The 15,446-nt window shown below is 45.8% G+C and overlaps 1 protein-coding gene across 1 annotated transcript; it reads left to right on the forward strand.

The window, feature by feature from the left end:
• The first annotated feature begins 110 nt into the window (after positions 1 to 110).
• On the forward strand, positions 111 to 15,069 carry LOC135805585 (probable 28S rRNA (cytosine(4447)-C(5))-methyltransferase). The gene is made up of 21 exons (XM_065319646.1): positions 111 to 319; positions 405 to 480; positions 1,700 to 1,737; positions 3,495 to 3,616; positions 3,702 to 3,751; positions 3,966 to 4,062; positions 5,440 to 5,565; positions 5,863 to 5,915; positions 6,151 to 6,236; positions 7,458 to 7,551; positions 8,046 to 8,151; positions 8,309 to 8,398; positions 10,034 to 10,121; positions 10,381 to 10,521; positions 10,785 to 10,874; positions 11,385 to 11,434; positions 12,585 to 12,674; positions 12,921 to 13,043; positions 13,341 to 13,438; positions 13,801 to 13,919; positions 14,225 to 15,069. The coding sequence occupies exons 1-21, from the start codon at positions 235 to 237 to the stop codon at positions 14,323 to 14,325; spliced, it is 1,923 nt and encodes a 640-aa protein (XP_065175718.1). The 5' UTR covers positions 111 to 234; the 3' UTR covers positions 14,326 to 15,069.
• Positions 15,070 to 15,446: the final 377 nt, after the last annotated feature.

Consider the following 15,446-nt stretch of genomic DNA (forward strand, 5'->3'; position numbering starts at 1 on the left):
TACATTATCAGCGGATGATGTCATAATCACCAAGGATACTGAAAATGGCGTCGGATGGGGGCATGCTGTGAAGCTTCGAAGGTGCGAAAAGCTGAGAAAATGTGAACAACAATGCATGCAGCCGATATCTTCCAATTTTTTTGTTGAACTACCTGCAGTTTCGGAGCTTCTCTATCCTATTGAAAGCTGTAGTAGCGTTTCTCTTTCCTTGACGTAGCGTTATATAAGCATGAAATGGGTAGGAGAAAGGACAAATCCGACGTGACAAGGGGCCCTGGAAAGAGTGCTCGTCGACAGCAAGATCCTGATCTCGCTGAACGTAAGTCACTACCCAGAATTGTTGAAGACTATTGAAGTTTCTGAGTTCGAGAGTGATCTGATTCGTATCCATGTCACGATCGCAGTTCTTGGCCAGAAGCCTATTGGAGATAAAAAGAAGAAAGATTCATCGGCTGCGAAGAAACCAGCCAGAGGGAGGAAGTAAGTGGAGTTGTTTGATCAAAATCTTTGTCATCGTTCCAGTTCTATAAATGTATCGAATACGTGCATAGCTTTCTTGAAGAAATGCACGTACAATTTAGGATTGCTCTTCGTGAAATGTATATACACAGCCATATGATGTTTCGACCAACTACAGAAGAGAGCATGAGTATCGATTGAAGTGTCTCCCATCAGAAATGGAACCTGTTGTGTGGTATGTCTACTCGTTTATACAGTTCTTCGATAGGTGACCAGATTCAGGAGGGTACATGTACTAGTAACAGGATTGTGTGATGGGCCGTTGGTGACTCCTTCAAGCAAGGCACATATACTTGTGGTACAGTAGTTGTAATTACTCGGTGGCATGTGGTATTAATCCTCTGTTGGTAAAAGTAATACTGCACAGCAGGTGATTCGCAATTAGTTACTAGGGAGGTTCTGCTATACGTGAAACCAAGAGTGCATAAACAAGAGTATGCAACTGTGGTTATGGGCCAGTGCGCGGCGCGCTTTCATTACGTAACTTGCCTCCATCACGCTCTGAAAGCATGCACTCAAACCGACAATTTCTCGTACGAGCCCATCCGTTTTTGCTCGATTTATTCCAGTACCTACGCGATCTCTAAATTTTGGCACGTGAACTCCAGTTCCGTACGAAAATTCATTTCAAACCAGAGGGAAAGCGCAGTGTTTAATTTTCCGCAGTACACAGACTGCAGCTGAATGATGTAACGAAGGCAGCGCGCCGTGCATCTGGCCCATAGAAAAGAGATCACAGTTGCATACTCTAGTTTATGGACTCTTGGTGAAACGTAGAGAAATCACGTAGAGAGCAAGTGCCTGGGTTAGAGTCTACGGCTTCGCATGCTTTGGGTCCAGATTTCTACGCGTAGATGAGGTTCTCTACGTTGTGGCACACGCAAAGAAAATGCGTACGGATCTGCTGGGTATCATTCGAGTGCAGGCAGAAAACTGCCAAATATGGAAAGGGAAATTCCCAGTACACATTCCACGTGACTTCTCTACGTGAACGTAGAGCAGAACAGGGTTTCTTTACGTTACGGGAACGCGAAGAGTTGGCGTAATTCTTTGCGTCGCGTTCCCGTAACTTAGAGCAGAACCTCCCTACTAATAACTTGTGATACGTTACCACTGCTCATTGGTGTGTAAGTAAATTGCTGACCAGACCGGGCTGTATCCTTGTTTTTTATATTGCTAGGCGTCGTCATGGAGACGAAGCAGAAAATGATGTCACTGGTAAGCATGATGTCAGTATCTTGTGTTGGTGCTCTGATCGCATCCTCATCCTTCCAGTTTCCCGATCTTGCAACTGCACAGCGACACTGTTACAATGTTCCTCGTGCCTGTGTTGCATGTTCTTGCAGTCAAAGTGATACTTGGTGCGGGTGTTGTGTCATGTCATTCATTTTTGAAATCTCAGGGAAATGTTGGCGTAAGGCCGTGGTCACACCGAGCCCGATTCAGTCGTTCAGCGAAAAAAAGCGCTTTTTTCGGCTGAGGTTTCCACGGAAACGGCTGAAAATCAGGGCACCAGCCACTTTCAGCTTTCAGCCCTTTTGGAAGTGCTGAAAAGCTGAAAGTGGCTGTATAAGTTTGGCTGAAGTGCAAGAGGAGTTGAGTTGACGTTTGTTGTAGTCAGGTAGTTTCTTCCCACGTGGAGATTCAAAATTAGGACGTAGTGTGTATGCAAATCACGCATACTGGGCACAGGGGTCATCCTCCAAATAAAGAAAAACCTGGGAAAACTCGCGTCAGCCAGTTTTGGTGTGCCCGTCAGCTGGCTAGTCGCAAGCCACTTTCAGCGCAAGCCAAAAACGGCTGAACTTGGTGAGACCTCGGCCTGATATTGTTCCCAATCATTCATAAGGGTATTTCGGTGACTTTCCACAGTTATACTTAGGCCATCATTTTTTACATCTATGTTTCGCGTCGTCCGCGCGCATACGTTTTAATTTTTTTCGGAAAAAAAATTGAACATGCACAGTGAGTGTACGATCGTGCGAGTCATCAGTGCAGTGCAGACTGGTTCCATGCGGCGAAGCTGGGATTCAGAAATGGCCTTGAGGCCAGCGTTGGTAAATCGTTTGTTCGGCATCTGCGAGCAGTACTATTCTATGAACTAACTTACACCAGACCGCATTGATCGCCTCAAGCTGAGAGAATGCGTCGTTCCGGAGCTCTTTGCACCGCTACCGAAGTCTGAGTACAATATTCCAGCGAAGCATGGGCACCAACAGTTGCCTCCTCTGTCCAAAGTGAATATTTAGTATTATTTACTCATGCTGATAACCCATATTTTGTGCTTCGATGTACGATTTTTCTTTCGCATGTACATATGTGCTATGTACACTAGGGGCATGATCGATTGGGCGAATCCCGAGCAAGTGTGCTCAGAGTGAGCGTGATCGTTTGGTCGAATCCGGAGTAGGTGTACTTGGAGTGGAATCCGACCACACCGGCCCCCACACCGGGAGTGGCTGGAGTGGAAATGGACTTTGCCGTTTTTGGACAACTTTCACAGAATCTTTGTACGATATGCGTACATTTTGCGTACTACACCCTTGTTTTGTTCGATTGGGCCAGCGTTGCTCGGACCACACCGCCTGCTCGCACTCAATCCAGATTCGCCAATCGATGACACCCCAGTACTTTACACCTCCGATAAGCCTTTTTTTATTATTCTGCAACTTTTTATTTTTTCCCACCTCTCGCATATGATTCTGGAAGTTGAACTGACGCGAAACATAGATATAAAAAATGATGGCCTTATAGCTCACGCAGTTATTCCATTGGTAGCTTCCTGTTTGGAGGTATCAACTAACTGACAGGTATCCGAACAGGATCTCAGTGCGGCCCTGTTTTGTTTTGCTTCATCTCTTGTGTGTGTATCTGTCTGTGTGTGTGTGTCTGTGTGTGTGTGTCTGTGTGTGTGTCTGTGTGTGTGTGTCTGTGTGTGTGTCTGTGTGTGTGTGTGTGTGTGTGTCTGTGTGCAGTGTCAGATGGTGTAGTATCATTTGAAACCGAGACAGAGCCGTCGAAAAAGAAATCGAAGCAGCAGCAGAAGAAGAATAAGAAGGCCAAAGTACCAAAAGAAACCAAGAAGGCAGGAAAGAAGGTTTGTATTATCACGGCTGTTGTGTTCTTGTTATCCGCAGTATGCCATGTCTAACAGTTTGTCCGACTATCTTTCTGTTTCCCAGTTTGATTCAGAATCTGAAGAGGATGACGAAGAACAGTACTCGAAAGGGCAGTAAGTCTTCGTCTTGTTTTTCATTTCCTTTTACAGCAGTCACTTGTGAACTCATTTTGGTTATTATATTATGTTATGCTTCTGTATTATTAAGTGTAGCCTTGGTGGATGCCTTTCGTCGTGTGTGTGTGTGTGCGATTGTAGCATGTGTAATTTTACACCTCTTTGGTAATCCTTTGTATGCTGTGGTGTTGTTTCGGCTTGTCTGCCACAGTGACAGAAGCAACAGTGACTGGCTGAAGCCAGCTGGCAAGAAAGCCAATCCATTCGAGGGTGGTGATGATGATGATGACGAAGATGACATCATGCTGGTATGTTGCTTGTAGTTGTGTGCCGTCTTTAGTGTGTGTGAGTTTGAACTTTCTTGAAGTTTTGATAGTTTTCCATGCCCGGTTTGCCTACACTGTATGTGCGTATTGTCAATCTGTAGGCTTTCTGCATGTACCGTAAAGTACCGCCAGAGCACCCGTCTCACGAGAGCGCCCCAACTTGATTTTACAGCCAGGGAAAGGAAAATCGTATGGCAGAGTGCAACAAAATTTGTACGGTGTGAGACACGCTTAGCATGTTTTGTGTGGGCCTCCGCGGTAAACTGAGTACGGATTGACTGCGCAGCGTGCAATGTGTGTACAAGGTACGTGCCGCACGACCTTCAGACAGGACACCACCTCCACAGCACGACCACGAAAGGACGAGTTGGTGGGGCGCTCTGGCGGTACTTTACGGTATTCAGATATGATACCGGTATGCTCGTGCCATGCTGTCTAAAATAACTTTACAGTATTCAGATATGATACCGATATGCTCGTGCCATGCTGTCTAAAATAACTACTACTGTAAACCCTGAAACATTTGTGCCCGTTTTAGTTCGCGATTTGCAAACACAGGCTGATTTGCACCTGGTGATGTTAGCGATTTTTATAGTCACTTTCCTCAGTTTCTTTACTACAGTTCCACGTTTCGCGCCGGTTTACTTTGCGATTTCACACCCATCGCGAAAACCGCAAAGTATTCCGGATCGCAGAGATTTCGGGTTTACAGTAGTAGTAAGTACTTGAAGTAATAACTGCTCAAATTGGCATATATATCACCAAGAGTACATAACCCCCCAGAGTGTGCAACTCGACTATGGTTGCTGTCCCGACAGAATTTCAAGGTGACGTCATTTTGATGATGCAATGCGCACTGTACACGGATTATCAGACGAATCCGGAACCTGTGGTTGACCGAAGCCGATCGATCCTGTACAAATTATTGCAAAGAAAAACGTGTGATGCGTTGACACCCGTACACATGTAAATCACTGGTGCAAGGAGCATTGCGTCATAAATAATGACGTCAACTTGAAATTCTGTCGGGACAGCAGGGTATGTGGGAGTTGCACACTCTGGGGGGTTATGTACTCTTGGTATCACCCAACAGAACTTTGTCACTATTCTTACTGACCGTAATGTCGCGTATTAAACCCGGGCTTTTTCCTATAGAAGCCGATGTCAGGGCTAGGCTTATATTCACATCAGGCTTCTAATCAAACCAGGTACTTCTATGCGTGTTAGCACTAAAACCAGGCTTATGTACCGACAGTGCACTTTGAAAATCAGGCTTCTATATGAGATAGGCTTTTTAAAATACAAGAAGACACTACGGCATGTGCTTTAGTACATCCTACTTGATATGTGGCACTGCAGGGTGATGATTTCGGTGATGGAAGTGACGCTGGCAGCGACGGCGAGGTGGATGGCGCTGCCCCCGACAGTGACGGTGCAGATGTCGATGGAAGTGATAGCGATGATGACAGTGACAGTGGCGAAGCGGTAAGTGCACGAACTTCAGACACAGTTCAGCATTCTGCCATGATTTTGGTGGGCAGGTTTACTTTACTTTATTGTAACTCTACTCCATAGGTGCGTGCAAGTAGATCTGTGCATTTGTTTACCGAAGAAAGTGCACCAAAATCCTGTTGGCTCTGACATTGGCATATCCTTGCTTTCTTCTTTCTTTGTTCTGTCCTTCCTACTTCCAAGTACGGTGGATGCACCAAATCTCACGATATTGTCGTGTAACTTTGGGAACCGATTTTGCTGGTGTGTGTGATTTCTATGTTTACGCAGCTCCCCATTGAAAAACAATCAAAGAAACTGGATAGACGGAAAGCTCGTGATGAGTGAGTAGCATGTTTTTTCTTCTTGTTACTGTTGTTCGGCTTGTTCGCGTTCACCTTCAATGAAGAACTGCATCGACTTATACTGTACTGTGTTTGATGTTGAATTTATACTGGGAATATGGGAGTAAATTTGAACTAGCGCAGCCCAATTTCTTTTCTATGACCTCAAACAAGACTCACAGTGTTATGTGCTTTACTCTCTCTCTCTCTCTTTCCTTGGTGTTTATGTGTGTAGGAAACTGGCAGCTGCTGAAATGCGTGCGAAAACTGACGGCGGTGACAAAATTTCTTTGCCCACAGAGGAAGAGCTTGAAAATGAAGGTCGGTCTTTGTTGACTTCTTTCTGAGTAGCGGCTCTAGTCTCAATCTCTCTCTCTCTCTCTCCCTCTTGATCGCTATTTACCGTCTCGTCATTGTCTACTGTAACATATTTTGGAAGTTTTAATATATATGTTGGAACTAATTTTGGCTGGGTACGGTTAAAGGGGAAGTTAAGCCTAAAATCAAATTTTCACCAGTTGTAGTCTTCGGGGTGCTGAGTCGAATGGTCTTGGTCCGAGGAAGCTGAGATGCTCCCTTCCTCCTATATTCCCAATCGAACTCGCGCACTTCCACCGAAACTGGGTGACTGCGCCCTACTAGATGGGGATTTGTATGCAAAATGTCACTAAAAGCGCCATTTCGTTCTTATAAAAGCACGGATGACCGCGATTGGCCCATATGTTGTAGTCGTTTGGACGCTAAGTCGACTGGTTTTGGTCCGAATGGGCTGCGATGCAGCGTTCCTCCTTTATTCCCAATCGAACATGGTTGAACAAGCGGTCACGTGCCCCTGCGTACACCAGTCACCTGGTCACCGTGCCTGCACGGTACAACTTACAGCCTGTTTGACCTTTTTTGGGTGCAGTCCTGTCACTCGAGTTGAACCTTGGTGTGAAAGTTGTCGCCTGCTGGCGCGATGACTAGGTGACTTGGGCACGCAGGAGCACGTGGCCACTTGTTCAACCATGTTCGATTGGGAATAAAGGAGGAACGCTGCATCGCAGCATTCTCGGACCAAAACCAGTCGACTCAGCGTCCAAAGACTACAACATATGGGCCAATCGCGGTCATCCGGGCTTTTATAAGAACGAAATGGCGCTTTTAGGGACACTTTGCATACAAATCCCCATCTAGTAGGGCGCAGTCGCCCAGTTTCAGTGGAAGTGCACGAGTTCGATTGGGAATAAAGGAAGAACGGAGCGTCTCAGCTTCCTCGGACCAAGACCATTCGACTCAGCACCCCGAAGACTACGACTGGTGAACATTTGATTTTAGGCTTAACTTCCCCTTTAAATACGGTTGCTTCATTTCTCTTTCTCTATAAAGTAAGATCTAAAGAGCACCAACGCCACTGTTCCTGGAGCCTTTGTCTCAGCCAAAAACAGACATGAACGGAACCGTTTCATTCATAGATGCATGGAGCTCAATTCTGAAAATGTGCAAGCTGTTCTTCTTCTTATTATTATCATTGTCACCATTTCTCTTTGCTGTCTTGTGCAGAGGAAAACCCGCTTGAGCTCAGTATGATCAATCGTCGTATTCAAGAAATCTCGCGTGTACTTGGCAACTTCAAGCAGCTTCATGAGCCAGGGAGGTAAGTACATGTGCCAGCATATTAACTCGGTGACCCACTGTCAATGCGCGTGTCTTTGAAAGAAAACAGGCATGTACGGATTCCATGCTGGGGAACTCTTTTCTTGCTCACGTGTTAATCTTGTGTTTGGGGTTGGCAGACAAATCTTCTCGCTTGGCGCATAATCATGATCACCAGGCGGGGGGAGTCAAGTGACTTGTCACTTGATGCGTGTGCCTAAAGTAAACACCAGAGTGGACCATCCGACCTCTCTGTCTCAACGTGGCAGATGTAGACTTGATTTCCACTCTCATTCTCACAGAGGGCCTGTGATTACATGGCCTTCCACTCTTTGTAGATTTGTTCCATGGCTCAGTTGGCAGCCTGGATGTTTTCTATTGTCCCCATTGTTTAAAGGCTCCTGTGGTTTTCAATTTTTTGTCTCATCGGGTTCATGATGGATAGAATGTGTTTTCGCTGTCTCTTTCTTTTTTGCTTTGTATGCTGGACTGCAGAACGCGTGCAGAGTACCGGCAGATCTTTCAGAAAGACATCTGTGCCTACTACAGCTATAATGAGTTCCTAGTTTCCAAGTTCGCGGATCTCTTCCACTCTAATGAGGTGCGCAGATTATGAATGAATGGGTGTTTGGTTTTGAACTGCCATGGTGCTTTGCCGAATATGGCAGCGGGTCATATCGACCTGAGTTTTAATGCGCCGGCATAACCTCGTGGACTGCTTTTTTCTTCTTTTTTTTCGTTTTCTTGTATGATACCAGTTGGTGGAATTCCTCGATGCTAATGAAGTGCGGAGACCTGTCACCATTCGAACGAATTCACTCAAAACCAAGCGCCGTGACTTGGCACAGGTTAGTATTCTGCCTCCCGTAGTTACAGATTTTTTTCCATAGTAATCCATTTATTGAAACAAAGAAAAATGGTGGCACCTATGTACAGGGGCTGGCCCACGCCTGGTATAAAGTAAACGTAGAGAGAAAAAAAGTAGTACAGTGAAATGAGGCTCCAAGTCACAGACAGCACACGGGGTCGCCGTGGCAAACAAAGGGAGAGAAGAAGGAAAAGAAAAGATAAGAGAGGTAAGCAACTCCATGTACATCAGCAGTACTTGTGTCATACGCTTACAATGAACACTCAGCAGCCGCCAGAACAGCCGAGTGAACTGGAAGTGGCACTGAAGAGCGCCGGTAGCCGCGCAGACTAGCAACCATGGCTCTCACTAGGCTGAAGGACAGTTTAGTCCGGACAAAAGCCATGGTGACGGAAAAAGGCTTGTTGCGCTTGTCGCTCAGTTTGCTGGCAATCCTGGCAAACAGCGCAGATGAGGCTTTTCCCTGTCCACCAGTGGTGGAGAAGACAATGGGCACAAAGGAGGAGTGCTCTACCTCCAGAACTCGCCGCTCATATTTCCTCCGCTTCTCCTGCTCATGCTTTCTGTAGACAGACGAGAGTGTAAGGTTTCGATTTGAGGGGACAAAAGGGTTGAACACCCGAACATCAAACATTGTCCTCTCAAACCTACTCCCATACAACCCCACGCTGCCACATCCAGCCTAGCATGGTATTCGATGTTGGTCGACCGAAGCGGGAACATTTCACCGGACAGGGGCTCCAGTGCAGGCTCCACACAGACATCGTGGGCTACTTCCCGCAGCAAATTGGCGGTGAGGTCGCAAATCTCATTGTGCCGCATTCCAGGGAAGCCACCAACTGAACACGACAGTGCATGCGTCGTGTCAAACGGCTTGCCGCAGACGCAATGGGTTGGCAGTCGGGGATGGGTCCAGCCGTACCGCAGGCACAAGACATCGCGAAATCCCGACTTCGGCATCGTGAACTGAAAGTGGCGAGATGGCCGACACGTGAGCCAACTTGAGGCTCCCTTTTCCGCAGCCAGATCCAAGATCCTTTGGTCGTCCAGGCTGAGCTGGTCCCTGAAGGAGGACAGGGCCACAGCTTGATCATGGCGTGTGGTCACACGTACATCCAACTTGGCGGCTTTGATGGCAGCAAACACGTCTTCAGTGGATTCCTCCTGCTTCAGTAGCCTCTCCACTAGTGGCTTGGTGATGGAGACAGAGTACTGGCTGGATAAACCGGTGGGGATGATGAGTCCCAGGCCACCATTGCGACAGGGGAGCGATAGCATCGTGCGCTCGCTTTCACCCAGAGCTTGGCGACCAGTGAGTGCTGGCGGAAAGATGAGACGGATGGCTTGTTCCAGGGGCACAAGGAGATCAGAGATAGTAGGCATGGTCCTGGCCAGAAAAGACCACTTTTGCCGTAGGGCATGTACAGAATCGATTATGGTGTAATTCGAGTGAAGACTTTATATTTGATTGTAGCTGGGACTACCACGGAATATACATGTACTCAGAAGAGTGTGAAGATTTAGTCAGAAACATGATAGAAGGGGAAAGGCAGCTACCATCTTGGTTTCTGTAAAGTCTTGTTTTGTTCCATTTTCTGGATCTGTTTTGCTGTAGGCGTTGATTAATCGTGGTGTCAACCTGGATCCCATCGGCAAGTGGTCCAAGGTCGGCCTGGTCATCTATGACTCTGGTGTCCCCATCGGTTAGTTGTGCGATGTTGTTTTTGCCGGAAGCACAGTGGTCTGGATGTTTGAAGAATAACGAATATTTGCCCTCTGGCTAAATTGTGTCGGAATTGAACGGGTTCGCGTAGAAACCAGACATGGAGCAGGTGATCCTCAAACAGTCATGTTGTGGTGGTGGTTGGGGGGGGGGGGGGGGGGCAGGGAAAATAGTTGCTTATTTCTCACAGCATCCATTGCTAACTTATCGTTGTCCTTTGAATTTGTGCCCTATTTTAGGTGCCACACCCGAGTATCTTGCAGGCCACTACATGCTGCAGGGCGGTTCCTCTATGATCCCGTGCATTGCATTGGCGCCACAGCACAACGAATCTGTATTGGACTTGTGTGCTGCACCCGGTGGCAAGACTAGCTATCTCGGTCAGTACTACATGCACCAGAATAACGATGTGTAACATTTTAATATGTGCAGTACAGTAAACAACCAATGGGCTGTACATTCTCCAGCTACACTTGATTCGCATGTGATCTTCATTTTTGAGCACACTTTTAATACACAAAGTACTTCCTTCATATTGGGACATTTTATTTCTGCGTCTGGAAAGCGGAAGTATGCTGCGTGACAGATTTGATGTTTACTTACCATTGTCGGCCTCGAACATTGTCTTCTGCTCTATCTTTAGGTGCATTGATGAGAAACACCGGGTTTCTCCTGGCCAACGATGCGAAGAAAGACCGTTGCAAGGCAGTAGTCGGAAACTTGCACCGTCTCGGTAAGTTTTGAACTATTTCTGTAATGAAGACTGTATTATAGAAGTTGCCGAATGAAAGTTTCAGCTTTCTCATTTGGCTTGGTGGTAAATGCAGTGTTTTCCGTGCTGCTATGTGCGGGTTCGAATCCAGGTATTTTCAGATATTTGAAAAATTTATTTCTTGAAAGGCACACTGATCTCCTCATCTGGTGCATAATCATGGTCACCAAATGGGAGAGTCAAGTGACTTGTCACTTGATGTGTGTGCCAAAAGTAAACACCAGAGGGGACCATCCGACCTCTCTGCCTTGACGTGGCAGATGTAGACTTGAGTTCCGCTCCCATCCTTTTTTTTCTTTTTTTTCTTTTTGCGCTTTGTCCGTATCATGACAAGTGTAGAGTTGACTTCCGCCCTCATCTTTTTCTTCTTCTCTTGTTTAGTACTTTGTCGATGGCAGTTATTTTAGCCGTATTTCCTTTCTGCGCTGTGTCTGGGTATGCTTGGTTACTGTGCGCTTGTTTGGCAACCAGGTATTACAAACACCGTCGTCTGCAACTATGATGGACGTGCCTTTCCCAAAGTAAGTTTTAGTGTGACATTAATTTTGTGGTAGTAATTGTCTGGCGTGCTTCATTATTACTGGATGAGTACCAACTACGGTAGCTCTTAGCCGGTTTGAGTTAGAGGTGAAAGCTATACTCAGATCATCCCAAGCACATGATGCATTGTGCTTGACCCGGGTTGAACTTCCAACCCACCCTCTGTGGGGTTTTCAGTGCAACATGCATGGACAATACTGGGCCAGCGAATCTCCACGTCGTTGAACAGACCTTTTACATCGTCATGGCTCATGCCTTACACGTTCAAGCTATACTTTTTTTTGCAGCAGAAGACATCACTTGAACTTTCATATAGCTGGTGTACGGGGATGCGAGTTCCATCAGTCAATGCAACCCCAGACCATTGGAATCCATTTTGCAATGAAAGTACCTGTGGGAAATCTGGAAAATTACCTGTAAAGTCTAATGAGCATGATGCTTGTTCTAATCTTTTGTCTGATTGCACTTCTGTCTCCACCCTAAAAAAATAGGTATAATTGGTTCATTAGGGGTCGTCCGTAATTATCGAAAAATTAAAAAATCCGTCCTCGTGCAAAATTGTCTCTGACCCACCCACCCACCTCCCATTTTTTCCCAGTAATTTTTTGATTTTTACCGATGCCCAGCTCGAAAATAAGAACTCCTGAGTCCTGACCCCATGTTCACTGATTGCACCTACATGTACATGATATTGTACATGTATGTCAAGTACTAGTAGCTAAGTAAAGTGAGTAGGTCTACCGACGGCCATGCACGTCCTACAACTACAAAAGAGTCATGTACCGGTATATCATAGTGGTGTTTGCGATCCTACACTACGTCTACAGTGCACTATATGTCAGTGCAACAAGTGTACGGTATGAAAGTCACTGACAAAAAAAAGTACGAAAAATCGAAAAATTAAATTCCGCCAGCGCTCTTGACCACCCACCCCCTTTCTGCCTGAGGACGGATTTTTTAATTTTTCGAAAAATACGGACGACCCCTTAGTTTGAGGGAGTGAAAAGGGAAAAAAAGTCTGAAGAAAATGTATTGGTACCAATGAATGTGGCTTCGCCTGTCACTTTTCACCAATGAATCAGTTTTGTTTCTCTCATCACCGTTCTGTCTCGTGTGGTTTGTTCTTTTTAGGTAATGGGAGGATTTGACCGAGTTCTTGTGGACGCACCCTGCAGTGGAACTGGTGTCATTTCGAAAGATCCAGCCGTGAAAATGAGCAAGGTTCGTAACCAAAGTACATGCACTGCCTCTTTTGCTCAACTGCTAGTACCCAGAATGGTATACAATTGCCATTTCTGTTAGTGATACTTGCACCGTGTTTCATTGGAGCCATTAAGTCCTCTCCACTGGCCAAGAATTACCCACCTACTGTGTAATTGCCGTAACTATTGACTCCTTATTTTTTCACGCAATGGATTGTCATTTTCTCTTCGTCATGTCCCTTTCTTTTAATTTGCACACTTCCAGGACGACAAAGACATTCAACGCTGCTCGCACATTCAGCGTGAGTTGCTGTTGGCGGCCATCGACTCCTGCAATGCCAAGAGTTCTTCAGGTGGCTATGTTGTGTACTCCACCTGCTCTGTCCTGGTGAGCTGGCCACATCTGTTCTAGTCATTGCTTGTGTCTGTATGCTGTAAAAGTGCAGGGCGAAGAACACAGTGAGCAAAACTAACCCCGGTGCGGTTCTTGTATGATGTTTGGGACGGACTGTTTAGTGTGTGTGTGTGGGGGGGGGGGGGGGGTTGAGGACCCCCTACTCTCTGGCCCCACCCAATGCGATTTGCTAATCATATCATTTGTATAATGGGGTACATGTATAAAGTAGGCATGTACATGTCATGCACTGTAATAGCTTCTCTCTTGTTTTCGGTTTTGTTTTCACAGGTGGAGGAGAATGAGTCTGTAGTTGACTATGCGTTGAAGCGGCGTCATGTGAAGTTAGTACCAACTGGCGTTGACTTTGGCGAGGAGGGATTCACACGGTAAGTGTGTGTGTGTGTGCGTGTGCGTGTGTGTGTGTGTATGTGTATGTGTGTGTATGTGTGTGTTGTTTGCAGTGGTGCAGGTGGGCCTGGCGATAGCAGTATCGCCTCCAATGAAACCTATATTTATGGTTTTCTAATGAATGTCTTCTACTGTCTGTGTGAGCTTCACTGCATGACTGAGCACTGCAGTAGGAGCAAGTGAAACCCAGCACACTACCTCATGAACGCTCTGACAGTGCCAAATTCACTGCATGGCAGTCTACCAGCATTCTAGTGGACTGTGCACGAAATATACACCTACTAGTAAGCTTTCGCTAATCAGATGTACTTTTGCTCGGTGTTGTGTTTGTTGGTGTTAGGTTCCGTGAGAAGCGGTTCCACGCATCGCTCAACTTGACAAAGCGCTTCTACCCGCACACGCACAACATGGATGGTTTCTTCGTCGCCAAATTCAAGAAGTACTCAAACAAAGTCATTGGTGAGTTTGGAGTCCACGGCTACTGAAGTCACCATCTGCTTTATTGGCAAGGAGTTGTTTGCGTGTTACCTGTAGTGGATTAGTATTGTACATGTTTGTCTGATTGTCTGTTGTGTTCACCTTTCCTAATCCTGACCCTCTGCAAGTGAGACAAATGATTCATACTAAACTCAGTGTACATTGTACACACATCCTTGTCAGATTTTAGCAGGCCTACTAACTTGAGTATGACGTCTAGTTCTACATGTAGCTCATTACACTGTTCTGACTTTTGGTGCGATTTTACATGTTTGTTTGTCCTCTAGGCGAGGAGAAGGAAAAGAACAAAGACAAGGAAGAAAAGGAGCAGGAGGAAGATGGTAGTGATCAGGAGCAGGAGGAGGAGGAGACTGCTATGGAAGTTTAATCTGCTGTACCTGGGTATACAATGTGTTCTATAGACAAGTAGAGCACACAAGCTGTTTTAAATCCTGTAAATACTAGGGCTCAATGAATATACAATCATTACTGCATACTGTATTATAGAACATCTTGAACTGCATATAACCTTTTTTTCTTTTTTCTTTTTTTGTTATTGATGGACATGGTCTTTGAGTGTAAGACTACTGTAAATTTCATAGCGATTGCACTACTGTTCTCTCATTCTCTCTCTCTCTCTCTCTCTCTCTCTCTCTCTCTCTCTCTCTCTCTCTCTCTCTCTCTCTCTCTCTCTCATCTTTCTCTCTCTCATCTTTCTCTATATATTTTGGCAGGATAATGCCAGTGTTCTTTATTTTACTACTGGCCAGTATAGCCACCGTGGTTGAATGATCTGATTCTTGCATGTGTGTCACTATCAATAGACTAGAATGGCTCAGGCTGTGCTTTGCCATTGTACTGGGTACCACCGTTGAGCCTAGCCTGGCGAATACTACTCTATGTTGAACTTCTGACCAACACTGGCAAAGTGCCCCTAGACTAGGCTACAGTCTAGTTGCCTCGGTGTTTGCTCTGTGTCTCTTGCTTGAATGGGTCCTATAGTGTTATCATCACCCTGTTGTACTTGTAGGATGTCTAATGGTGCCAGGTTCACAAATCTCATCTGATTCGGGAGTTTATCCTGCTGTTCATGTATTCATGATTTCTGATGAGTGATGTTCTTGCAACACAACTTGTCAACAGGTTGTAATCGTGCTGGAATGAAAGGTAGCTTTGACCGTGGTGCTGGCACCGACTAAATCGGTTGTGTTTTCACTGTGTGTCACCACAGATTATTATTGTGTTGAACTTGATCCCACACTGGTTGAGAAAAAAACTGTGTTGGAATGTGAAAAATTGTTCGCAGCGCGAGGAATCAAAACATGATCATTTTTGTTTGTTTGGGACAGGGAGTCGTAAAATACCACTACTATTTTACGACTCCCTGGTTTGGGATGCATTGCATGCTCGATATCAAGAGTTCATAACCCCCAGGGTTTTTTTTACCAGGCGTGGGCCATCCCCGGCCCCTGGCCTGATTGTAGGTGCCAAACATTTTTTTATAAATTT

Source organism: Sycon ciliatum, chromosome 1 (assembly GCF_964019385.1).
Source record: "Sycon ciliatum chromosome 1, ocSycCili1.1, whole genome shotgun sequence".
NCBI classification, from domain to species: Eukaryota; Metazoa; Porifera; class Calcarea; order Leucosolenida; family Sycettidae; genus Sycon; species Sycon ciliatum.

Bases quoted from the DNA above. Each gene is read 5' to 3' on its own strand.
- LOC135805585 (XM_065319646.1), top strand. From the start codon at position 235: ATGGGTAGGAGAAAGGACAAATCCGACGTGACAAGGGGCCCTGGAAAG. The intron at 8,399-10,033 runs GTTAGTATTCTG...GTTTTGCTGTAG, and splicing joins AGCGCCGTGACTTGGCACAG to GCGTTGATTAATCGTGGTGT. The intron at 13,439-13,800 runs GTAAGTGTGTGT...TGTTGGTGTTAG, and splicing joins GGCGAGGAGGGATTCACACG to GTTCCGTGAGAAGCGGTTCC.